Source organism: Lissotriton helveticus, chromosome 12 (genome assembly GCF_964261635.1).
Source record: "Lissotriton helveticus chromosome 12, aLisHel1.1, whole genome shotgun sequence".
NCBI lineage: Eukaryota > Metazoa > Chordata > Amphibia > Caudata > Salamandridae > Lissotriton > Lissotriton helveticus.
Window position 1 is genome coordinate 655,854,809 of NC_136073.1, and position 27,181 is coordinate 655,881,989.

The window sequence follows — 27,181 nt, forward strand, 5'->3', positions numbered from 1 at the left end:
GTATGACGCATCATGTCGCACGGAGTTACAGATACATCAGTATTTCTGAAGTATCTGTAGGCGCAAAAGTGACGCATTGCTGGAGTGTGTCACAAAAGTGACGCAACTCCAGCAATGTGTCCTTTCAGATGGGGGCAAGCCCCATGTGAAAGGGCCTGCATCAGTCTTACGCCTGCTGTGAGGCAGGCGTAAGATTTTGACGCATTTGAGTCCTAGAAGTGGCGCAGTGAAATCTCATAGATTTCACTGCGTCACTTCCATGACCCTTTCTTCGTCAATACGCCCCCCTTGCATACATTATACCTGGCGCAGGTATAATGTGGCGCAGGGGTTTACAAAGTGACGCATCTACCTAGATGCGTCACTTTGTAAATATGGCGCAACAAGGTGCATTTTTTACACCACTGGTGCGTCACAAAAAGTGACGCACCGGGGGCATAAAAGTGATGCACAGCCTCATAAATTAGGCCCTAGCAGTTTACCTTCGGTCGGAGTTTAGGGTACCAGTAGGCCCAGGTCCAATTTTATACCAGCGGAACGTCAGAAGCGTCCCGGATTTGACCTGGAGCAGGGTGCTGAGGTTTTTGGTAGCTGGCGCACTACGAAGAAGGGGGCTTCCTAAAAACAGGCTGAACAGGAGGACCTACAGGTAAATCCGGGGACCCCAAATGAGGGATCGGGTCAAAAGGGCCTCAGGACCACGTGAGCACAGCTTGTTCATCGATATCCAGGCTGGGCGGGCTTGGTGCAGAGCAGATAGGTCAGCCAGGCTGTGAGTTTCAAGGCAGACTTCAAGGTCAGGGGCAGGCAGGTTGCAGGGATGATTTCCGGACAGCTGGGCTACTCATGAAGTGGGTCTCAGGAGTCTCGACATCCCTCGATGGGTGCTTGCTTCCTGGGCGATTGGAATCCTGATTGGACCCTTTGCCTCAGTGTCGATTGCAGGGGGTCTGGTACTTTGTGTATTGCTTCGGCACAGCTCCGGTAGGTCCTGGTGTCCTCTCACTCGGTTGGGGGTCAGACCTGACCCTCCAGAGCTGGTGTACCTCTTCTTGCTTGCGTGCTGTGTCAGAGTCACCGGGGAGCAGCAAGTCGATAAACTGGACTCTGTAGGTTTGGTGCCTGTAGACTGCAGATGAGTAGTTCCTCTACTCCAAGGGAGTTCTGTGGAAATTGGCGAAGGGCTGGAGGTGCTCCGGGGTTCTACAAAGCCTGACAGCAGCAGGATGAGACAGCACACTACAATATTCGAGTCCTTGAGACAGCAGGCAATGTTTTGTGCCAAAATTCTGCAGCAGGTACTCCATTCTCGGGTCAGAAGCTCCTCTTTGTCCGTTGTCATCTTAGGCCCTTCAAATCTAAAATTCAGGGTCCAGGGGTGCCACCTAATACTACATTTATGAGCATTAGGGGGAGACAGGTAGTAGCCACTGAGCTACCTACCTATAGGGTGTCTACACCCTCTATGTAACCAGTTCCTTTTGGGAGTGGGCACAACCCAGACGCTAATTTTCTAATTCCTTTTCAAACAAGATGGAGAAAACTGAAAAGTGGGGTCCACATCACCTGCCCTACCTTAGAGGTGGTGCTGGCTGAATGTGGACCCACCTCCTGCAGCACCCATAGAAAGCAGAAAATGTCTCTACAGATTTTTTTGTGCAGGAAGATGCCCCTTACTGCACAAAAACAATCATGCCTACAACACAGGCACAAAAAGGAGCCAGCGCAGGGGGAAAGGACAGGAACGCACCGTATTGGATAAATACAGTGCCTTCATGCCCTTTCCCTCTGGCGCAGGACAGAGAAGCAAGTTACAGTGCCACCATTCCTGTAAATTTGCCCTTCGGTCCTAACTATAACAACCCGTTTGCGTTGCTGTATGTGTGTGTGAGAGGGGTTCTCAGTCTCTGAGTGGGTGTGTGAGTGGCTGTATGGATGTGTGAGTGGGTTAGTGAGTGGTTGTATGGGCCCGTAAGTGGGTGTGGGTGTGTGAGTGAGTGGGTGTATTTTTTTATATTGGTAACTGGATTTTCTGCAGATTCACAAGGAGGGCCACCCTGAGTGCCACGGTGGATCCGCGTTATCTCGTGCACCTAATTTCTTGCTCAGGAAAGGTCAATCACAGACCCCTACCTCAGTCCCATAGGGTCAGGATACCTCTATCATGACCCCTTATATCCTATTTACATTTAATTCCACCCCCCCCCCAGAACAGTGTCCCGATTGACAAAATGGCAGCTGCAATTTTTCTCTCAGGTTGTGGCCAGCCAATCTCTGCATTGCTGTTGGCCTGTGGATCTGTAGATCCGGATGTATGACGTTACAACGCAGGCTATTACAACGCCTGCCTTTACAACGCGGTTTTTACATCGCAAACCTTTACAACGCATAGCGCTTAGAGGTGCTGGATAGTGGTAAGTATAATTTTCTATTCCAACTCCAGTCCCCGTGGACACTAGGGAAGGTGTTGGATAGAAAATTAAACTTATTCCCTATCCTAGAGCTCCCCCCAGCGCAATGCATTGTAATGGTTTGCGTTGTAATGACCGCGTTGTAATGGTAGTGCGTTGTAATAGTTTCGTTGTAAAGGTTGTTCACCGTAGTGGCTCTACAGTGGATCCACGTCTCTCGATATATATATATATATATATACATCTTTTTTCTTTAATAAATCCAAAACTACTGAACAGATTTACACCAAATTACATAAAGCACTCCTTCTGGACCACGATCTAGCTTTCTGCCAAATTTGGTGTAATTTTGTTCAGCAGTTCGGGCTGTAGTCCTGAGTAAAGTCCCTATGGGAAATTGCATGAGAAAAGCACGTTTTGGGACCCCACCTTTTTCTCGGCCCCGCTTGATGAGTCACCCTGACACGTTCCAGACAGCAGCTGAAGTGACAGGAAAACTCGTTTTGAAAATTTCGTAAAGATTTGTCAAGCAGCACCAAAGTTATAAGGCAAAAAAAAATATTTTTCCTATGGAAACTAGGGGTCATATTTATGAGAGGCAGGCCCAGCATGGTAACCTGAATTTTATCAAAATGTGATTGGTTAGATTGGAGTCGGAATATTCTTTTCTTGAAACTTGCAAATCAGCACTGAGTCGTGTGTATGAGGATGGCGTAAACAATATAAAGAATGTCACCTCCTATTTTAATGTTTCGACATGTCCACAGGGACCCCCACCACCCCATGGACTTGAGTGCTCTGTAATGAGTAATACTCCGGGGGAAGGTCAATGCCCCATGAACACACCCGAGTGACATCGCACTCTGCATTTTCTTTTCAGCTCCCTCTGAGACAGCCAGTGGCCAAGAAGCAACATGTGAGTGGTGTTGCGCTGTTTTTAAGCTCCTCAGGAGGCCAGAGCCCAGACAGGAATGTATTCTGCCTCATTCTGCTCCCCCATAGCATCAAAGGAATAAGCAGCCGGCTTCTGCACCTGCACTCCATACTTGTGTGCCAGGTGGGGATGCAGCCAGGACTCTGGGGGCTACAGAGCTCCCTGCAAGTTCCCAGCCTGAAAGAACACTAGGTTACCCGATTGAAGCCGGGCGCCCGATTATTCATTTAAAACATGGGTAGCCCACAACAAGGACAGGGATGCCCATAAAAAAATAGCATGTTGGACGTGGTACATTAAAGGCAGTGGTGCTGACCGCAAACTGGTAGAGGCTCACCCCATAAGGCCCTGAGTTGAGCAAAAAAACTAGCATATTATTTTATATGGCGTTCCAGGAAGGGCAGGGGCACCACCAACATGTCTGAAACTGTTCCGGCGGTTGTGAGAACTGCAGCAGCCTGCAAAAGAGACTTTCAGGCTTATTTATAAGCTCCTTGCGCCACTGGTGCATCACATTTTGTGATGCTCCAATGGCGCAGGAGCCTGCTCCATATTTACCAGGTAGCACTAAGCCACTTTTTTGGATCTTAATGCTGCCTTGTAAATATTGGGGCATATTATCAAGGGATTTATCTCCTCTTTTTTGGCTTTAAAAGCCAAGAAAGCGGAGATAAAATTATCTCACTATTACCTAGCTGTCGCTAACACCAGTTAGCGACAGCTAGTAGGAGATAGCGACCATCTTGGGCCCCGCTTTGCATGTCAGAGAAATTTATCACTAATGACATGCAAAGTGGGCGTGCCAAGATGTTAGAGACTGAAAACATTTGCTAACATTGCTATCTCCTATTAACAACTTTTGGAGATATTCGCGCTAAGTGCGAATATCTCCAAAAGCTAACACCTGCCCTGAGCAGTTCTTAGCCATGTTATCCAATGGGAGGTGGATAACATGGCTAAGAGCATTAGCTCGGTAATGCATGCTTATCGCTGACTTTACAGCGATATTCATGCATTTCGGCCGATTTTTATTGCTTAGGAGATAAACCTTGATAATAGAAAGGCTCCTAAGCGATAAAAATCGACCCAACACGGCGATAAAATTATTGCCGCTAAGCCAACATAGCGATAATTATCCCTAGTTGTTGGTAATATGGCCCATTGTTCCCTTAAACGCAGTTTTCTGCATTAAAGGGGCATGCAATGGGTGTTGCTGTGGGATTTTTGACACTGCCCCAGATTTATGAGAAATTGTAACATTAAGGCAGCACCAAAAGCTTACGCCTCCCCAGGGGAGGCGTAAGGGAGGTACAATCTTTATTTCTCCTTGTTTTTCCTTTTTCCTTTCTTAATGTGTGCATAGAAAGAGGAAAAAATCTCTTGTGATTGTTTTTGAGCAGGAAGGTTTCCCTGCGAACACAGGCACCCTTGCACCATGGTGCAAAGGAGCCTGCATACTGTGCATTTCTGCCCTTTTCTTTTGCCGTAGGGAAGTGCAGCAGGAAGGCCTGCAGCGCTGCACTACAACAAAAACTCATAAATGAGGCCCCCTGTGCCAATTGCTACTGGTAGTGCCCCTACGTCTCCTAGGGAGCCAAAGTTATGACCTTGGGAAAGGTTCACGCTATTTTTAAGCGTTTCTGGAGCTGTGATTTTATTGCCTTATAGTCTCACTGGGATATTTACAAGCCTCTTGCACTGCCAGTGCACCACTTTTTGTGACGTACTGACGTATTCAGTGTGATGCCCCATATTTACAAGGCCACGTAATGCCATCTTGCCTGGCTTTTCGTAGCCTTGTAAACACGGCCCCTTACTCGCATCACTTTGCGTGAAAGGGGCGTGCCATGGGTGTTGCTGTCGGTGTTACCAGGTATCACCCATGGTTTCTGCCTCATTTCTAGATTTATGAGAGATTGTAAACCTGGAAATGCATCAGAATGCTGTGCCACCCCAGGGGAGGCGTAGGGAGGCGCAAAGAGAAACATTTTCATTTATCCTCATTATTTCTACTTTCTATGCGTGCTGTATTCTGCAGCACACATAGAAAGAGGAAAACACCTCTTGTGATTGTGTCTGTGCAGGAATGTGTCCCTTTGTGCACAAAAGCAATCATCCCTCCAACACAGAGACCCATGCACCATGGTGCAAGGGTGCCAGCACCGGCGCATGGCAGCCAATTGTGCACCAGCTCTGGGGAGAGCAAAGGGATCGGTCATATCGTTGTAGATATGATGCATCCCTGTGCTTCCAAAGTAACGCAGCACTGCGCAGTCTTATTTTGTCAAAAATAAGGCCCTCAGTTTTTAGAGTCTTTTTTTTGGGGTTCTAAGGCTGTTTCGCGGTACATTATTGGTAAATGCCCACAGTCGCTGGTTCCAAATGTATACAGTGTACATTTATGCATTGGAAAAGTGTCACTTCTTTTTTTTTTTTAAGACATATTATTTAAAGATTTTGAAGAAAGAACATAAAACAGTACAAATTCTGATGGATACACAGGTATATGAGAAGATAATATACCATGACAAGTCTAATTTCAACCGGACCGATTCAGAAAGGTGTTGCATGTGACAAAGCGTGACTATGACTGAGAATAGAAATACATAGGAAAGAGAGAGAGGGAGATAGAGAGGATAGTAAGTGAAGTATGCACTTAGGGGCATATTTACAAACCCTTATTGCCACAGGAACAACGCTTTTTGTGACTTCACTCTGGCGATAAATCCTTTGCCTTATTTACAAGGCGGCATTAAGCCTTCTAAATAAGGCCCCCTTTTACCCTACACTTAGCGGTAAAGGGGCTGGCAATGGGTGTTGTGGTTGGCGTGCCACCGCAACACCCATTGATTTTGACACTGCCCCCTATTTACAAGGGTGGCATAAATAGGAGGCAGCTCCAAAATTAAGACCAGGGAAAACCTGATCTTAACATGCTTAATTTATCCTTGTTTTTGCTGTTTCTATGAGTGCTTTACTGTGCAGCACACATAGAAACAGCAAACCGCCATGAAGTATTGTTCATGTGCGGGAAGTTGTCCCTTCCTACACATAAACAATCATTAACAAAATTACAATTTGCAACTTCTATGTGTGCTGCACAATGCAGCACAAGTAGAAGTTACAATTTGCCTTTCTGGATTGTTTATTTGCAGGAAGGGACACCTTCCTGCACATAAACAATCATTCCCCCCCCAACGCAGACACCCTTTCACTATGCTAGATTTAGCACCAGCGTTAGGGGAAACGCAGAGGTGCGCTACATTCTAGTGAATACGGCACATCCCTGCATTTTCAGAATGGCGGATCATGGCGCTAGCAATGCTTGCTTAATATCATAATTCACCATTCCTTTGTAAATATCCCCCTTGGTTGGGGTGATGAAGAGCAAAGATACATAGGAGATCCCATGATAAATTATAACATTGAAATTCCAGGTACAAGTCTAAACTAGTCCACAGTAATCAATATGAGGTAGTATTACAATTGGCATTATATTACAATATTTCTGGCACTTTTAATGTAGCAAACCCCAGCCCACTATGCATGATGCAAAACATTGCCTGAATTTTTTCCACAGCGGAATGGATAGTATTGATGCCTGTTGTGAGTTGCAGATCAAGTAAGAAAGCAGTCCAATCTGCTAAGTGTAAGCTTAGGTGCAATACTGAAGAACGAAGAGTGACAATTATGGGATTGAGAATAAGATTAGTGATGAATATGCCATTTATTGGTCGTTCTATATGTTTCCAATAAAAAAGTGCATATGTTTGGAGTTAAAGACAAGGGCCTGTATTAGTGATAGGGTACACTGTCTTTGTTTGCACCTCAGTAGATCTGTCATGTGTTCTATACAATCCCCATTGTAGTTTTCCCTATGTTAGCCTAACTGTGCATGACACAGGCCGCTTTAGCTTTGCACGCGATACTACATAAACACGTTTGCTTTTGTGGCACATTATATTTTCACACAGAACCTACAGTTGTTTTCTCGTTCTGTTCTTTCCTGGGATTTAGTCTGAGCAGCAGACAAGGTGGTACAATAATGTCCCTTGTTTTTTTTTTCTGGTCAGGCACTCGCACCTTCACACAACAAAGAAATGCAGCTGTTGTTTATGAACATGTGAATTTTGTCATATAGTTATGCACAGCAAGGTAACACACACACACAGACATATATCCTGAGAGAAGATCACAGCTCTATCTGAGATGTAAAACATACATTTGTGTATGCTAAGGTATGGGGTTCGCTGCTAAACCCAGAGATTTGCTGTATGATCAGTTTGCTTCTGTAGAAGGGGAGTGGGTTAGGCTGTTCTGTTTTATAATAAGACAGGGATGTTCATAATATACAGTTTATTGACAATGCTTACGGTATTTTTGCTAGGTAGTTGTTTTCTGATTGTGACCCGTATACTGCATTTCAGAGCACAATAGTTTAAATAAACATTTCAAACTTCCTTCATGTCTCTTTCATATCTTGTTGTGGACGAGAACAAGTGTGTGAGCGAAAGGGAGTGATCCCTGAGGGGGTCGGGAGTGTTGTGCTTTGGGGTGTCAATTCACTTGTTCCTCTGGTTAAGAGTAGGAGGGCAAATGAGACACTGTAGCTAGTCGGACTCAAGCTCATGGTACTGAGGTGGTATGGTGACTCAGGGGCATATTATCAAGGCGGGCGAAATTAGATTATCGCCGCTTTAGAGGGCGTTTTCGGCCGCAAAGTGGCGATAATTTTATCGCCCTATTAGCAAGCTGTCGCTAACAGCAGTTAGCGACAGCTTGTAGGCGATAGCGAGCGGTTTGGGGCCCGCTTTACATGTTAGCGATATTTATCCCTAATGACATGCAAAGTGGTCGTACCCAACCTGTTAGCGACTGAAAGCAGTCGCTAACATCGCTATTGCCTATTATCAACACAGGCGTAGCGATAAAAAAAATCGCACTAAGCGCGAATATCGCCAAAACCTAACGCCTGCACAGACTACTTTTAGCCTGTATATTCAATGGGAGGAGGATATTCAGGTTAAGTCCCTATTAGCGATAATGCGTGAATATCGCTGTATTTCCAGCGATATTCACGCATTTCGCTGCTATCGCCAGATATTTTATCGTATTGGAGATAAACGTTGCTAATAGCACGGTATCTCTGCGATAAAATCCGGCGATTCGCGGCGATATAGAAAATTTTGCTAAGCTCATTTAGTGATAAATATCGCTAGCTGTTGATAATATGCCCCTCAGTCCCTAACCACTGATGTTCTAGGGTCCCAATCATAGTTCTGTTCCTGAGCAGAATCCCCAAAACACACCTTTAAACAGGTGTGCCGGGTACAAACATGAACAATTCACCCTATTATGATGAATGTGCTGCCCCCAGGGCAGCCGCGAACGCACGCTGCCCTAAGGTAAAACATTCAGTGGCATATTTAATTAATAAAGAATTGCATGTCCTTGTGTCACGCAATGGGACGCAAGAGCGACGTTATTCTTAGGTTAGATTTAGCGAGCCACGCAAGGCCACCTTGTGTGGCCTTGCGTGACTTGATGAATCTAGAATACCGCAAAGCAGCGCAAATAGCCACGTTGCGTTACCCTGCCCCAGGGAGGTGTTCCATGGGTGGAGTGTGTGTTCCCACGCATCCACCCATGGATTTTGGCGCATTCCCAGATTTATCTTTACTAGTAGACATGCGAATGCGTCAAAATGCTATGCCTCCTCAGGTGAGACGTAATGTGGAGAAACATCTTTATTTCTCCTTGTTACCTGCTCTTTCTATGTGTGCTGCATTCTGCAGTATGCATAGAAAAAGTAAAATGCCTCTCAGGATTGTTTTTATGCAGTAAGGTGTCACTTTTTATGCAAAAACAGTCCTGCTTACAGTGCAGGCCCCCTTGCACCATGGTGCAAGAGCGCCTCTGTTGGCGCTAGGCAGCATATTGTGCGGCAGCTCATGGTAAAGATAGGGATGTGCCCTATCATGTTAGATACAGCACATTCGTGCCCTTTTCTTAACACGCAGCCAACTAGGTGGTTTGCTGCGCTGTGTGCTTTTTTAGTAAATATGCCCATCAGTGAAATACGGATGGGCTGCTTCAAAACTGCTCCGTACTTCACAGTGCTAGTGGCAACTTGCCTGTACTTTGAAAAGGAGAGAGAGATCTCCTTGCAAGCTAGTGCAGTGAATAACTGAACCTGTCTGCAGGGGGATGTCTGGGGGGTCCATGGGACCCCTTTTCACCCTTTTCCAGATGGCTGCCCTCCGGGAGGCACTGACAGCACGCCACTTTTTGTGGCACACTGCCAATATACCTCCTAAGGGCATGATTGCCCCAGCTCATGCATTCATAAACAGCGCAGGTACAGAGTCAAATTGATTCCCTCATTTGCATAGGGCCGTGCCCCCATGCAAATGAGGGAACACCCTCCAAAGATAGTAAAGGTGCTGTATGTGCTCCAGCGCTATCAGTATTACAGAAAAGGCTGCACCAGCATCTGAGATCAAGTCTGTGATACCATAGTGCCCCAGAGGTGCAAAAGGCAGGTGCACACGCCCATTGTGCCCCTGGAGCACTATCCGTAATACGGCGCTAGGTGTTCTAGAGCACCCAAGGATTCACTACAATGCAGACAAATGGCTGAATCAATCAAGCCCAGATTTTATGGTCTAGTAGGAATCCAAAGGTGTGTTCCCAAATTTCCGAGACCTTTGTCACTCCAGAGGGCCTATTCCCTGCCCCTCAGAGAAAATGTACTCCCAAGAGAAAATGTGAGTTCATCTTTTTACAGGTTTAAAGTACATATTGTAACTCAAAAACATGTCTTCAAAATTGTAAAGAAGGCTATTTGCATGCTTACATTCAACTTACACTCGCACTTCATGCTCGTTTGAAAGTGAATGTTTTTGTTTATCAACTTTATTGTTAGTTAAGGTTTGCAGAGTTGTAATTTGTCACTGCATGCAAACTGTGAACTACAAATGCATCGGTATTCAAACCTCACTGTTTTTGTTGATTCATTGACTCGCAATCCGGTTTAAGTGATCCCTGCTTCTTAATTTCAGCAATATTCCATATTTTGTGATGTGGTACTGCGCTGTCTGCATGCCTGTGCCTTAAGGTGTAGTTGTTCAAATATTAGCGAGCCCCGTAACAAGTGATCTTTTTTTCATTCTACAGGCACCGTTATCAAAGAAAGAGGTAAGGGAAAACGTTTCGTGAAGCACAGATATGTGAATAAATAACACAGGTCAGTGTGAGAGTCCCTTGGCATATGACACCTACAGTGCGTGCATCGTAAATGCAGGCAAATATAGCCGCATATATATTAAGAGCTGGGGCCTCATTTATGAGGTCGTGCGTCACTTTTACGCCGCCGGTGCCTCACTTTTTGTGACGCACCAGCAGCGTAAAAAATGTGCCTTGTGGCACCATATTTACAAAGTGACGCAACTAGGTAGGTGCGTCACTTTGTAAACCACTGCGCTACATTATACCTGCGTCAGGTATAATGTATGCAGGGGGGTGTTCTGACGCAAGAAAAGGTCATAGAAGGGACGCAGTGAAATCTATAAGATTTTACTGCGCCACTCTAGGACCCAATGCGTCAATTTCTTAGGCCTGCCTCACAGCAGGCGTAAGAGTGACGCAGGCCCTTTCAAATGGGGCTTGCCCCATGTGAAAGGACACATTGCTGGAGTTGCGTCACTTTTGTGACACACTCCAGCAATGCATCACTTTTGCGCAATACAGATACGTCAGAAATACTGACGTATCTGTAACTCCTTGCGCAATGATGCGTCATACTGTAAATATGACGCATCATTGGTGTCGCAAGGAGGGTGCAATGAAAAGTGACACATCGCTGTTTTCACGCAGCGATGCGTCACTTTTCATAAATGAGGCCCCTGGAGAGTACAACTCAGTGGCGTAGCTAGAGCTTTTGATGCCTGAGAGATCGCTTAGTTTGCTCCCAGTGCCGGTAAGAGCAGGGGGTGCTAGCAAAAGACCACGATGAGCGGGGGAGGGGAGGGCTGTTGTGTTGTGTGGATGGCTGAGTCACAGGCCAGCACCGACACCAAGGTGGATGACTTTTAGGGACCTCAAGCATTTAAATAATCACAGGACACGGAGGTATGCTGCACTAGAGTCTCGTAGGCTTAGCCTGACTGGCGTACATTCCTGCGTACCCGTTTTACCACATTCCTCCTCAACAAACATCAAAACAATATCAATAGCAGACCACGGCACCTGGCCATGAACATTAAATTACTAACTGTAAGTACACACTAAACCAGTGCACTTAAAGGCAACTAGGAACAGTCTTACGTTAAGTAGTCTCTCAAACGGCACGAAGGTTCTGGATTCTCCAGCAGTCGGTGTTGAGACTGGCCCCGGCTCTGGGTTTCTCCGGCTCCAGCTTCAGATGTTGTTTCGCCACGACCAGTCTCGGAGTGAGCACAACTGCTTTCTGACGGCTCACTCACAGATCCGTCTTGCCGAGCCTGGTGGTGCTCACTGGGCTCGCCGCAGTCCTCTATGGGGAGCGCCTGCATGGTTACATCAGGGTTGACACTAGCCAACCCCACCTCGCTGGAACCGATTTCAGACCCGGCCGGCGCTGAAACCAACAGCTCCGTGTGGTACCTCTTGAAGTGTGACACATTTCAGGTCACAGATTCCCTTCTGCGGGTTGCAATGATTTGAGTTCCTTTAACATTGATAACAGTCCAGGGATCTTTCTCATAAGGCAACCGAACCTTGCTGCTGGAGATGCGATTTCTGAGCAGTACTAAATCCCCTCTTTTGAACTGTGAGGGTTTGGCTCTCCACCGGCAACTGACTTGAGCGTGAGCCTTCTGACGTCGAGTATCGATTCTGTCATCATCGGGGGCATCCGGCCGCCACTGGGGTGATGAGGAATTGAGTCAGTGATCACTCGCCCCATGAGGAGATGAGCAGGCGCCACACCCGTGGTAGTATGGGGAGTCTGTCGATAGCTTCGTAGAAAAGTAAAGATCGCGAGCTCTAATGACTGACCTTTGTCATGAGCAATGCGGATTACCATATTTAGAGTTCACATAAATATCTGTACCTCCCCATTTGCTTGGGGCAATCGGGGCGTGATTCTTCGGTGTCAGATGCCTAGAGTGTTGAGAAAAGTGGCTAGCTCCTGCCCTTGAAAGGGAGGTCCGTTATTGTGGTACTGAAATTCTGCACCTGTGTCAGTTCAGTTGTCGTATCATGACGATTTTGGTAACAGCAGACTGAAAATGGCGAGTGTAAGATGCACGAGTATTTTCGTCATGTTCGAGTGACGAGATCGCCATGAAATCAGGGATTCGGTTCTGAACCCTCGGGTTCCATTTTGTATACGGCAGCCATTTTGTGGTTGCCCTCACATAGGCCGATGACAGTGGCCGGACGAGTCTCCAAGCACACGTACACTTTAGCTGACTTCTGAATGACCTGAGCAAGCGACCCCCTTGCCTGAAGCCAAACTTGTTAAGCCAGTTCCTTTCCCAGTAGCTGATCAAGATTACTGATCAGCCACAAGACATCATAAACCTTTTTATTACACACAGCTATGTCTTATCTTACTCACACCTGTCTCTGCTTCTTTCTTTATGACCTGTTTACGATGAGGAGGTGCCCATTTTTATTAGGGGTCCGTTCGATCTACCTGATGAAGAATGGTGGGTTTGACTAATAATTGGTTATGGGCTGGACAAACTGAAAAATGAGCTTGTCATCATGATGCTGCATTTGCTTTGTCGTGAAAATATGTGAATGGTCAACTGTAAAATAAGGAATGTTCGCCTGAAGCATATTATTTGGTATAAAAGGGACGACTAGTTTTGTAAAAATTGAGCAGTCTCCTGAGAACATACACTGTGTTGTACTTCTAGGATACCTGTTACTGGTTGCAGCCAATAAATTCGATCTTTGACGTCATCAAGAAGTTTCTGCGTTTCTGTAGTCTGAGACAGGAGAATCCGAAGTCTTTGGGTGTGTCCCCTGGCACCGCTGGGTCCAGAAAACCCAGTACTTCATTTGGCGCCCAACGTTGGGCGATTTCAGCGGTACCGGTCCAAGCCAGAGGTTCGTGAGGAGCTTCGTGTGAAAATTCTGGAGGAAGGCCAACGACTTCATCGACCCCTGTATGTCGTCGTGGTCCGAAAGTCTTTGCTGCGAGGTTCCCCGCTTCCCGACGGCTACGAAGGACTGCTGCCCTGACTATCGCCCTGTCTTGGACCCTTTGATGATTTGTAGAGCGAAACGATAGACGAGTCTTCTGGTTACCTCAGTTAAGTATGAGTGGAGCGTCTCCCAGTCCTTAGTTTTTGGGTATCCCTTTGGGATCTTTGATTTGGAACTTGCAAGTACCAAAGCCGAGGGACTCGTGTATTCACGAGACTATCGTATTTGATAATCCTTTGAAGTTTGAAGCTAGACTAGTGAGCGAAGATGCCTGGTCTTAGCAGACTTGGAAATTTGTTTTGTTGTGGCCGAAATAGGGATTCCCGATTGGAGGACTCGTGTCCGGTTCCTCCGATTGGAACTCCAACCCATGAACTCTATGTGAAGCATGGTGTGGGCCCCATCACATATAATGAAGTATGGATCCGATACACTAGGAAGGACGGTGTCCTCAAATGGCCCCAATATGATAGTTTTGACACGGAAATCTTAGATAATCTAGAGGTTAGACTTTTTAAGAAGAAAGCCCGGCCGGCAATGTTTGACTCTTTCCACCTATGGCGAAAGGAAGTCAAACAGAAAGAAATTAAATTAGCAAAAAGGAATAAAAGAGAAAAGGGTATCTCGGTAATGCAAGCTGCTATGCAGTATAAAGATGATGTAGAAGAACAAGCGAGTGAGCAGTTGCACAGGCAACGTAAAATGGCAGTTGATAAATGCTATCCAGTTTTTCCGCCTCTTCAGCAGGATGCAGCAAAGGAACTTGAGAAAGATCATTTAATGTCGCATTTGCTGAGCTCGCCACCCCCTTATGCGCAGAGTGCTACAGCACCTCCGCAACCTTTAGTTGTGCAACCTCCGGTTGTTTTACCTCAGGTTCTTCCACAACCGCCAGCTCCTCTTCAGTTGGCTCCCACTGATACGGCGCAGCCTCCTCAAGGGCCGCCGACTTTGCTACCTGCTCCATCTGTATTTCCTACGACTTTGCCTACTGTATCGACTACTTCTTCCGATATTCCTTCCGATACTGCCTCTGCGTCTGCCTTGTCTCATCCTGTTTTTCCTCCTGTTCTTTTGTCGACTTCTCCTTCTGTTAGACAGAGGATGACTGATACTGTTGCTAGTCTTCTATCTCCTTTCTTTGGGGCATCAAGTATGACCCCTGTTTCAACGCGTAAACAGTTGCGTAGTCAACTGCCTGATTCTAGAGAACGGGAAACATTGGATTATTTGGCACATAAATGGGTTACTGACCTCACAAGATATGAGCTAGAGTCTGTTATGGATGTTTTTCGTCAATGGGAAGCACCAAAGCAGAGATATGTTTTTGACAAAATGTGTGCTTTTCTTTGAGAAGAATTGGAGGATAATGATTTGGAACCCAATCCACCTGAGTTGTGTCGTGTACGGTTCGAATTTGCGAAAGGCACGATTGTGGGTTCCGAGGTTGAGAGAGCAGTTGCAACATTGTTGTCATTTAGGAGTGAGGCTATCACTCGGTCGTTGTTTGAACCTGATCCCTCTGCTAGGAGAAAAGCGTGACAATATCCAGTGAGAGAGGTTACTCCGGTATGGAAGGAAGAAGTACCTGCTGGTGCAAATAATAACCCCCTAGCTGTGCCAGCACATTTTCAGCGTGTTTGGGTACATGTTCCATGGAAGCGAGCTGAGGAATTGGCTCTTAAACAGACCTTACCTGACCCCCGTAAAAATCCTGCAGGGTATTATAAGGAATTATCGCAGACCGCAGACTCATGTGTTATGAATTTAGCTGATATAGACATGTTGTTTGGAAATGTGGTTCCACAGCCTTTATGGGGTTTGGTTCGTCGCACGGATCATGCGCAAGAATTAGGCGACACATGGCTAATATTAGTGCTGCGAATGACAGACAAGTAGGCGGCACTAAACCTGAGCCTTTAGTAGCAGAACTCCCTGGTAAGATCGTTACTTACATGAAGACTTTAATGCCTGCGATGCGTGTAAATTGGGATAAATTGTCTGCATGCAAGCAGAAGAAAGAGGAAACTGTGTCTGATTTCTTCACCAGGTTTGAAGAAACGTTTATCGATCACAGTGGTCAAGACATGAGTACAGAAGGTGGACAACGGTTGTTCGTTGACAAGTTTGTGCACAATTTGTTGCCCGAGTTGTGTAAGAAATTGAAAGATTCAGAGAGTTCGTGGGCAGTTTCCTCTTCAGCACAGATATTGGCTACAGCACAGTACTACGAAAATAGAGATAAAGATGAGAAGGATAGAGCAGACAAGAAAACTAAAGAGTTAAAGATGAAGGTTCTCTTACAGCAAGCATATCCGCTTCGTGGTGGTCAGCGTGAATATCAGCAACCTCAGCAGTTTCAGAGAAACTCGCAAAGGTTCAAACCTTCTCAACAACGTTTTCTTGTAGGCCCTAATCAGTGTGCATATTGCAAAGAAGAGGGTTATTTTAAAAGTACCTGCCCTGTGTTGTTACAGCGTATGAATGGTGTTTCTAGCGCAAGAGGTCGAGGTGTTCCACAAACTCCTAGAGGTAGAGGACGTGGAGGGTTCCCCCAGAACGCACGTTCCTTTCCTCCTCAAAATTCGATGAATAGTTTTGATCAGCAGAATAACGCATCTGGTAGGACGACTCAGTACTATGTTGACGACTACTATGCAGAAGGTGAGAATATGGAAGGTGACGATTGTTAGGACAGCCGCAGACAAAGAGAGGGAGTTGTTTCAGTTCCAGTAGATCAGAGTGGACCTTATGTTGAAGTAATTACATCAGGTGTGTCAGAGCCTTTTCTGTTGGATACTGGTGCTACGAAGAGTTCTATTATGCACTCTAGACTCCCTGGCGCACCTTTGTCTGGCGAGACGAATGTTTCAGTAGGTTTTTCTGGCGCCCCGGTTAGGAACCCGATTTCTAGTCCTATGTCCCTTTCTGTTGGACCTTGTGAATTCGAAGCACCCCTTATTCTGACAACAGGTTGTGGTGAGAACTTGTTAGGATTGGATCTGTTGAAAAGATTGTACGCGACATTGTATTGTTCTCCTTCGGGAGTACAGCTTACACTGGGTAAGAAAGTGGTCTCCTCAATGTATTTGTCGAAGGATAAACTTCCGGCAGAACTGTTTTCTCTTCCTGATTCTATTTGGGCTACTGGTCCTAATGATGTGGGTCTTTTGGAAATACCGCCATATGTTGTGACGTTGAAAGCGAACGTTAAAATGCCACGCATTCCCCAATACAAGATCTCTAGTGAAGGTGAAAGAGCGTTGCTAGCGATCATTCATGACTTGATTGAAAAAGATGTAATTGAAGAAACAAGAGGTAACGTTTGCAATAGTCCTGTTCTGCCTGTTCTGAAGCGTACTGACTCCTCTCAGCCACCTGTTTACAGGTTTGTGATTGATCTTAGAGAGGTGAATAAAATCGTTGTGCCACAGTTTCCAGTTGTTCCTGATATCACTGCCTTACTAACCATGATTCCAGCTTCAGCCACTTGGTTTTCGGTGATTGATTTGAAGAATGCCTTCTTCAGCATCCCGATTGCCGAGGAGAGTAGAGATATTTTCGGCTTCTCTTTAGGAGGTCGAAGCTTCCGGTTTAAGAGAGCTCCTCAAGACTATTGTGAGAGCCCATCAATATATAGTCAGGCTTTGAAGACACAGCTTGATACGATTGTTTTACCTGATGGTGCTGCTCTTATTCATTACGTCGACGATTTACTAGTCGCTGCAGATACTGAGGAAATTTGTAAAGAAGCCACCTTGTCGTTGTTACGTCACTTGTCTGATCTGCATCATAAAGTGTCTCTTTCTAAATTACAGTATTGTCGACAAGAAGTGACCTACTTAGGTCATCTCTTATCGAAGGAGGTAAGAAAGTTGACCCCAGAGAGAATTCAGGCAATTGCAAAATTGAGTGTGCCAATTACACAGAGAGAAGTACGAGCTTTCTTGGGTATCTTGGGTTTCTTGGGTGGTGTGGAGTGTCTGGGACGTGAGTCCCAGACACTCCACACCACTGGAATCAAGCTAGCCGGGCTGATGAGAGGTGTTACCTCGAAACCGGGCCGGTCCTCGGATGCTTGTTTCCGTTCTGGGAAGGACATGGCTTTTGTAGTTCGGACTGGACTGTTCCCATGGGGCAACAGGGTCAGCGCTGATTTGCATATCGCCATTGTCTAACCCAGGGTGGTGTGGAGTGGAAAAACGATGGATTTGGGCCCAGATCTTTTGACTGGGGTGAATGTGTGACATTGATCCACATTCTGTCCATCATTGTTGTGTTTGCAGTTACCGCTCTAAGTGTACTGGGGATGCTCAGACGTGAGTCCCAGACACTCCACACCACTGGAATCAAGCTAGCCGGGCTGATGAGAGGTGTTACCTCGAAACCGGGCCGGTCCTCGGATGCTTGTTTCCGTTCTGGGAAGGACATGGCTTTTGTAGTTCGGACTGGACTGTTCCCATGGGGCAACAGGGTCAGTGCTGATTTGCATATCGCCATTGTCTAACCTTGGGTGGTGTGGAGTGGAAAAACGATGGGCCCAGATCTTTTGACTGGGGTGAATGTGTGACATTGATCCACATTCTGTCCATCATTGTTGTGTTTGCAGTTACCGCTTCTTGGGTATCACGTCATATTGCAGACAATGGATACCAAATTTTTCCCTGCTGGCCAAACCTTTGGTGGCATTGACCTGTAAAGATACGCCAAATCCCCTTCCGTGGTCTGAAAATTGTCAGAAAAGTTTTTCCGAATTGCGTGATGCATTGTGTTCGGCCCCTGTGTTGGGTACCCCCGACTACAGCAAGTCGTTTACACGGTATGTCCACGAGAAAGAAGGATGTGCGTTGTAAGTGTTGACACAGTCTTTTGGGGACAAGCAGCGTCCGTGTGCGTATTTCTCGTCGACTTTGGATCCGGTAGCTAGAGCATTGCCGAGTTGCTTGAGAGCCACGGCGGCAGCAGCTGTTTCTATTCGACAGTCTGCTGGTTTGGTGATGAATAATACGCTGGTCGTGATGGTTCCACATGCAGTGGATACGTTGTTAAACAGGACCAAGACACAGCACTTAACTAGTGCCCGATTGTCAGGTTATGAACTGACACTTTTAGCAAGTCATGTGCACATAAAGAGATGCAATACGTTGAATCCAGACACGTTGTTGCCGATTGTAGCAGAAACAGATGTTTCTGAACAGCATGATTGCCTTTTTAGGACAGATGAAGAAACGAAAGGGAGAGTAGACCTTAAGGACACTCCTCTTGTGGAGTGTGATGGTACCTTATGGGTGGATGGTTCATGCTTCAAGCTTCCGAATGGTGATACGACTGCAGCATATGCCGTTACGACTTTGCATACGATTGTTGAAGCTGCACGCATCCCACATAATTCAGCTCAAGCAGCAGAGTTGATTGCACTTACGAGAGCGTGTGTATTATCAAAAGGAATGAAAGTGACCATATATACCGACAGCCAGTATGCGTTTGGTGTGGCTCATAGCTTCGGACCATTGTGGAAGGAACGTGGGTTCCTCACATCTCATGGAACTAAGATACAGCATGGTCAGCTGGTGAATGAGCTTCTTGAGTCACTTACTTTGCCGTTGCAAGTCGCGATTGTGAAATGCAGTGCACATAAGAAGGTTACCGATGATATTGGTCGCGGTAATGCGTTTGCTGATGAAGTTGCGAAAGAAACGGCAAGATATGTGATGAGTCGAATGTATGTTGCAGCCCCTGTAAGATGAATTGGTGACGTTGGAATGTGTGAAGATACAATAGAGAGTGTGAAGTCTATTCAAGCTGAGGCTACGGAGAACGAATTGAGTGTGTGGAGAGAGAGTACGGGTAAATTAGACTCGAATGGCTGCTGGGTTGAATTGTCAGAGCATCAGCGATGGTTGCTACCCAATGCATACGTGCTTGCAGTAGTTACAATGGCACATGGAATGGCTCACATCAGTGTGAAAGGGATCTGTAAGTTGTTGGCCCCAGTATGGCAAAATGCTAGAATTCCTAAGTGTGCAGAGAATGTGGTCAAGAATTGCATGGTTTGTCTGTAATACAACCCTGGTAGGTGAACTCCAACTCCAGCTGGTCATTTTGCCCCTCCAACGTATCCGTTCGAGGTTTTGCAGCTAGATTTCATCCACATGGAGAGGTGCAACAACTTAAAATAAGTACATGTTGTTGTTTGTGCCTTTTCGAGATGGGTAGAAGCATATCCCCTGAAAGATAACACTGCCATGTCCACAGCTAAAGCCCTTGTCAAAGAATTCTTCTCCAGATTTGGTTTGCCGAGAATGGTATGGAGTGATAATGGGAGTGAATTTGTGGGTCAAGTGATGAAGAGAGTATGTGAAGGGCTAGGAATCCGGCAGAAGTTCCATGCTACAAATCACCCCCAATCAGCTGGATTAGTAGAGTGCTATAATGGCACGCTAAAACTGAAACTGGCCAAGATACAAGCAAGCTCTGGTCTTGAATGGCCTGATGCTTTGCCATTAGCACTTTTATCGACAAGAATGACTGTGCATTCACGAGTGGGACTTAGTCCTTATGAAATTGTGTTTGGTCGCCCGGCCAACATATGGGGAGTGCCGAGACCGACAAAATACAGCGAGATTGAACACCCTGTACTGCTTGATTACTTATATGATCTGACGGCTAAATTGCGTGTTTTACACCAACAGGTTCACGATACTTTGCCTCAGGCTTCTGAAAATCCAGGGCACATCATCGATCCTGGCACGTGGGTCCTAATTAAGAACTTCCAGCGGACAAAGAACGACCAGCCACGCTGGATCGGCCCCTACCTGGTGCTCTTGTCCACAAGAACTGCAGTGCGGGTGCAAGGAAAAAAGAACTGGATCCACGGCGTACACTGCAAGAGGGTTCCCTTACCTCTGCCGTACGACCAGTGGGTCCAGGAGGGCATTCCTGATTCTGAAACTGAAACTGTGCCTCGTTTCCTGCCTTTTAGCAATGCACGTTTAATTGGGACAAATTCTGAGCGCGAAAGCGACGATCTTCTGCAAGAAGCCGTGCCATCTTCAGTTCGATTGGACACTACTGAGCCTGACCTGTTGTTTCGTGATGAGACATTACCAGGAAAAAGCCGTTATAATCTGAGGCCGAGAACTATGGACAAATAAATAAATCTTTTTTGATATTTTTGAAAGTGCAGCGCTCTCATCTGAGAAACTTTTTTGATTTTTGTTTTTCGAACCACCATCCGGGTTCAGCTGTAGGGTCGCGGCGTCAAGTCTTTGGAGTGCAAGCCGAAGACACAAGGTTGACGGTTCTGGTTGGTCCTTGGGAGTTCCCTTGACTGACAGGCGCATTCCTTAGCACGGAACACCCTACCTCCGCGAGCAGCAAGGTTAGAGGATGGAGTTTTTCGAGATGGAGAGAGTGAGACCTGCCAAAGAGATGAATTTTAGAGCCAAAATGTGTACAATGATGACTAGAAAACGTTTTCTGATATTATGCATTTTCATGTTGCTTAACGAAATGATGTTTTTAATAGGATATGTTTTATTCTCTTTTCAAGTGACGTTTGCACCCACTACACAGCCCATACCTCTTTCTACTGTTTCCTCACATTCTTTTCACCCTTTACCTGAACATGAGTCCGTTAGAAGATTAGAGTTTATCAATAACTCCTTCGTTCAGATTCTGCACCAACACCAAATAGTAGTGAACACGACTAACTGTTGGGTGTGTGGTCTTATGCCTCATACTACTGATAAAGGTATCCCTTATCTGGTCCTGCCATTCAGCTACAATGGTTCTGTATGGGCATACAAAACGATGTTCATCTATGCTCGTGAAGTCCACCCCCTACGTTCTGCGAAGGATAATCCAAAGAATAGTGCTCTAGTCAAGGGAATAGTCGACATGATAAAGGGAGCTAGTTCCTATGAGGCTATCCCGAAAGATGAGACACTAGCGTATATTGGATGGAACTTGACCGGATATGGAGCAAGTCTGAGTGAGAACCAGCGAGCAAAAAGATCCTCCCCGATTTGCATTGTACCCCATCAGGGTCATCTATGTCTGCAAGGAAAGAGTATCTGCACTGAGACGTATGTTTTTGCGTCCCAGACTTCCCCATCGTTCCTAGCAGCTAAGGGTACCTATTTCATATGCTATGATAGAGCATACACGTGGTTGCCCCCTGACTTCTCGGGCACATGTTTTGTTTCGTTCCTGTTGCCTCCCACCTACACAGCTGCGGCAGATTACCACAAGACAAGGGTAGTTAGAGGTGTCCTCAGTAAGGAAGACACTGCAGGACAAGAATTGGGAGACTTCTTGAAGGGTTCTCTGCCGTTTTGGGGACCTATGGTTAACAGCAGGAACATAAGGCAATTAAGGAGGGTGGTTGAGTCCACCGTAGTTGAAACTGCCGGTGCCCTTAGTAACTTGACTGCTGAGCTCCAGTCGGATCGTCTTATGACTCTCCAAAACAGAGTTGTGTTAGATGTCATACTTGCAGATCGAGGTGGGGTGTGTAAAGTGATCCAACCAAGTTGCTGTGTTTTCATTCCAGATAATGCTTCGACAGTGTACCAGGCCATTTTCAAACTACATAAAATCTCCGAATCTATACATGTGGATCAAGGAGATTGGTCGTTGATGGGGTGGCTCTGGGAACTGTTATCCGCCTGGGGATGGAAAATTCTGATGGTCATTGGGATGATCTTAGCCATTCTTTTCCTGTTCTGTCTGTGCGTACAATGTGCTCCTACTATATGTGGCCTCTGTGCTACATCATGTGTAAGGAAACCTGTATCGAGAGACGAGCTAAGTAATAGGATGATGCTACAGCAACATCTCAATGATTTTATGAATATAGACCTAGACTCAGATTAGCGTGAGTGTAGGTTATTGCCTATCTAAGGGCAAAAGGAGGGTCTGTGGTACTGAAATTCTGCACCTGTGTCAGTTCAGTCATCGTATCATGACGATTTTGGTAACAGCAGACCGAAAATGGCGAGTGTAAGATGCACGAGTATTTTCGTCATGTTCGAGTGACGAGATCGCCATGAAATCAGGGATTCCGTTCTGAACCCTCGGGTTCCATTTTGTATACGGCAGCCATTTTTTGGTTGCCCTCACATAGGCCGATGACAGTGGCCGGACGAGTCTCCAAGCACACCTACACTTTAGCTGACTTCTGAATGACCTGAGCAAGCGACCCCCTTGCCTGAAGCCAAACTTGTTAAGCCAGTTCCTTTCCCAGTAGCTGATCAAGATTACTGATCAGCCACAAGACATCATAAACCTTTTTATTACACACAGCTATGTCTTATCTTACTCACACCTGTCTCTGCTTCTTTCTTTATGACCTGTTTACGATGAGGAGGTGCCCATTTTTATTAGGGGTCCGTTCGATCTACCTGATGAAGAATGGTGGGTTTGACTAATAATTGGTTATGGGCTGGACAAACTGAAAAATGAGCTTGTCATCATGATGCTGCATTTGCTTTGTCGTGAAAATATGTGAATGGTCAAATGTAAAATAAGGAATGTTCGCCTGAAGCATATTATTTGGTATAAAAGGGACGACTAGTTTTGTAAAAATTGAGCAGTCTCCTGAGAACATACACTGTGTTGTACTTCTAGGATACCTGTTACTGGTTGCAGCCAATAAATTCGATCTTTGACGTCACCAAGAAGTTTCTGCGTTTCTGTAGTCTGAGACAGGAGAATCCGAAGTCTTTGGGTGTGTCCCCTGGCACCGCTGGGTCCAGAAAACCCAGTACTTCATTATCTGTTCACAGCTCCTGTATGAGTCCATGAGCCGCCATAATTTTTTTAAACTTCGGGATTACTTCAGTAGCACTCGGGGCTGTTATGATTTCGACCTCCGGGTACTTTGAATGATCCTCGATAGCCACAAACGTGTGACGGCCGTCAGGAAGACTGCCAAAATCTAGGCTGACGCAGGACCATGGAGACCTTGGCCTGGGATCCGCAATAAGTGGAGCGGGGCGAGGTGCTTCTCCAGTCACTTGACAGGAAGGGCACGAGCGTACAGTGGCTTCCACCAGTTGTCCATTAGCGGGAACCACACCTTGGTTCGAAGTCAGGACTTAGTCTTTACCATGCCTTTGGGCCCAATGTAAGCAAGCTGGACAACCCTGTTCGTTAGGGACGTGGGGATCACCAGATGGTGTCCTCTCACTAAGCACCCCGTAGTGTCCTCAGTGAGTTTATCTCGTACGTGGTACAGGCTGTCCATGATGTGCTGAGCATTAGCTGTCAGGATCTTCCATTATTCTTTGGCCTTGTGCCAGTTGCCGCTTCGTAGAGCCGCCTTGGCCCTTTGCAAGCAATTGTCTAGGGTTGTCGCTTCGCGGAGTGCGTCCATGGAGAGAGGAAAAGGGCAGGAACGAGCGGTGACGCACCGGACATATTCTTCTGTGTCTGCCGCATCTTCCATTTCCCTTGCCGTGGCTGCTCTGGGGTGCCGCGACAAGTAGCCAGCGGGGTTCCGGGACCCTGGTTGGTACTCCAGCCTACAGTTGTAATTTTGTAGCTGCAACATCCATTTCTCAATCCGAGGAGGTGGTTTGGTGGATGTCCCGGAAAAAAGAGCCACTAGAGGTTTGTGATCTGTCGCTACCACAAACGGCTTGCCATAGACATATAGGTGAAAGTTACGTCACCCCCAATAAATGGCAATGGCTTCTTTCTTAATTTGAGAATATCGCTGTTCGGTTTCAATGAAGGACCTGCTTGCAAATGCCACAGGTGTCCAGTCATCATCCTGGCGTCGTCTCTGCAGCAGTACTGCCCCTAAGCCCATGGGACCAGCATCCACCGCTATTTGGGTAATCTTTCCAGGGTCTAAGAAGGCAAGCGTGGTCGCTTCTGAAAGCGCATTAATGATTTCTTTAAAAGCTTTGGCTTGGTCGGGGCCCCACTTCCACAGGGTGGAGTCCTTCATAAGCTCTCTCAGTGGTAGCGTAAGGTTGGTGAGGTCTCGAATGAACCTCCCACAATAGTTCACCATGCCGAGGAAGCTACGGACCTCAGTCACATTGGTGTGAGCCACTGCATCTTTGATGTCTCGGACCTTTTCGGGATCTGGGTTGACTCCTTGCGTGGAAAACGTGTAGCCGAAGAACTGCAGCTTCTTCTTCAGGAATTCACATTTTTCCCTGTGAAGTGTGGGTCCAGCATCTCGCAATCGACGGAGCACTTGAGTGAGGCGGGAGTTGTGTTCCGGAATGCTTTTCGCATGGACCATGATGTCGTCACTGATGTTGATGACGCCGGGGATGTCCATAATCAACTCATGTATGATGTTCTGAAAGACCTCAGCCGCACTGGACACCCCGAAACTCAAGCATGTATAATCTTCGTAGCCCCACGTGAGTCGAGAAGGTAGTGATGTTTCGGGACGTTCATGTAGTATCCTGACCTCAAGTCTAGTTGGGAAAACCAACAGTCCCCGACCATTTCCCCAATGAGATTGTCTATGGTTGGGGTGATGTTGTGTTCCCTTTTGATGGCGGCATTTGGTAGCCGCATGTCCACATAGATCCTCACCGTGCCAGGCTGTTTGGGCTTCTGGGTAACGACAATCGGAGAGACCCACGGAGTGGGCCCAGTCACTCTCTCAATAATGCCAGCTGCCTCCAGCTTCTTGAGCTCCTCCTCTACCAGGGGTCGCAGGTGAAAGGCTATTCGCCGATGCCGTAGTGCTACCGCTTGGACCGTTGGGTCGATGTGTAGGTGAATCTCTTTGCCTTTGAATTTTCCGATTCCCAAAAAAAGACCTCCGAGAATTCAGCTAGTAGGTGCTGGATTGACTCCTGGTGCACTCCGAAGGCAAACGTCACCACCCCTAGATCTTCCACCTCACGGCATCCTAGCAACATGCCTTGCCCATCTTCGGTGACATACACATTGGTGGTGATGGAGTGATCACCATGAGAGATGGACGTCTTGAAACGACCTCATATTTTCAGGGGTGTATCTTGGCCATAAGCAAAGACGGTGATCGCTGAGGGATGCAATATGGGCGCTGGGTGCATGGTTTGGTGGAGTGCAGAGGCCATGATGTTAATGGTGGAACCGGTGTCAACTACTGCCATGACATCTTGTGACCCCACATGAACATTGCACTGGGGTAACCGCCGCGCCTTCCGGGTAGCAGTACCGATCAGGTGTACCTTGTGTACTACCCGCTCTTCATCCTCATCGTCATTCATGTCGCTTGGTGGTCCCTCACCTTCTGGTAGCGCATGACCACTTGTCGGGGCTTGCGATATCGCTTGGACCTGCAGACCTTCTCATACTGATTAAATCGCCCGCATCTCGAGCATCCCTTGCCTTTGGCGGGGCACTCTGCTGCTTGGTGGGGTGGCACTCCGCAGTATTCACACGTTTAAGCCGGCCCTGAGGTCGCTGTACCGGATCCCTTCTTGTTCCACCTTATCGTGGGCTTGGTCACCTCCGCATTCCCGGGTTCTGTCTTCACCAGGGACTGGAGGGCCGCCTCCATGTGCACTGCACGGGCCTTAGACAGTTCCTTGGTGCGCCCCAGGGTAATTATGTTGGCGAGGGACTTCCCGGACTCTTCCAGTATCGGTTCACATAGCTTGGCCAATGCACAACCTTGAAACACTTGTCCCCTAATTTCTTCTGTCTCGTCTTGGAACCCACATGTGGCTGCTAGAGTTTTTTATTCTTACGTGATAAGTGTCTAGCGATTCTTCGGGGAGTTGGCGAGCTTGCCTGAATATAAACCTTTCATAGTCTTGATTGATCATTGGCTCGAAGTGTCCATTAAGTGCATTTATCAGAGTGTGGTGATTCTTTGGCGTTGCTTCTACCAGTGTCTTGGTGATGTTGTGGATGTCTTTGCCTCCCAGGTGTAGCAACATAGCTCTTTTCTGGCCCTTGTGGACCTTAGTGGCCTCAAAGAATATGAGTAGGCGGTCTACCCAATCCTTCCATTTTGGCGCCAGAGATGAGGGAGACCCCTCCACTATGAAAGGCTCTATTGGGGGTATTGTAGACATGTTCACCGTCTTTGACCTTGTCAGCGGTGCTTCTGCAGGCTCCCTTTTGTCTCTACTGTCCCTCCTGGTCGCAGTTGAGCTGGGCTGCATGAGCGTGTGGACTGCCTGTAGGGACTTTTCCTGTCTCCTGCGCTTGCGCTTCCAGTCACTAGAGCTTGGTGAGTGGTGCTTTCGGTTTTCCCACTCCAGGCTGCTGCACCGTGTTTCATGGGGTGGTGATGCTTGCAGCAGTCCTCCCCAGCAACTCTGGCCCCCACACTACTGAGTCTTTATGGGGGCCTGAAAGTAGGCCTTCTCCCTGTTCTCCACGTGTCCTGGGAGAATGCTTCCTCGCTCCTTGCCCCCTCCCTGCAGAGCTGCTGACGAAGGAGGAGATGGGGGGGCGAATCCTCTGGTCTGCTGAGCGTTGACAGAGCCCAGGAGCGCTCTACGCTGGAGCCCCGCTGTGGCCTGCACTCGCACGCCCACGTGGGGACGCGCATCGAGAAGCTGCGTAGGGCCGTGGGAGAGACCAAACACGGCCGGCAGCACTGTGGGGTGCAGCGCGGGGATCGCTCACCTCAGCGGCCTCCACCAATAATCCGGGCCGTGTTCACTGC

The 27,181-nt window shown here is 47.1% G+C and overlaps 1 protein-coding gene across 2 annotated transcripts in view; it reads left to right on the forward strand.

Moving 5' to 3' along the window:
- The window catches only part of LOC144798246 (butyrophilin subfamily 1 member A1-like), a 415,895-nt gene that overhangs the window by 278,722 nt on the left and 109,992 nt on the right, over nucleotides 1-27,181 (forward strand). The window contains exon 5 of one of the 2 annotated variants that reach the window (XM_078668995.1): nucleotides 10,522-10,542. The exons of the other annotated variant lie outside the window; for it this stretch is intronic. Coding sequence (XP_078525121.1) covers nucleotides 10,522-10,542 — 21 coding nt within the window. The remainder of the gene's footprint in view (nucleotides 1-10,521; nucleotides 10,543-27,181) is intronic. 2 annotated transcript variants of the gene reach the window in all.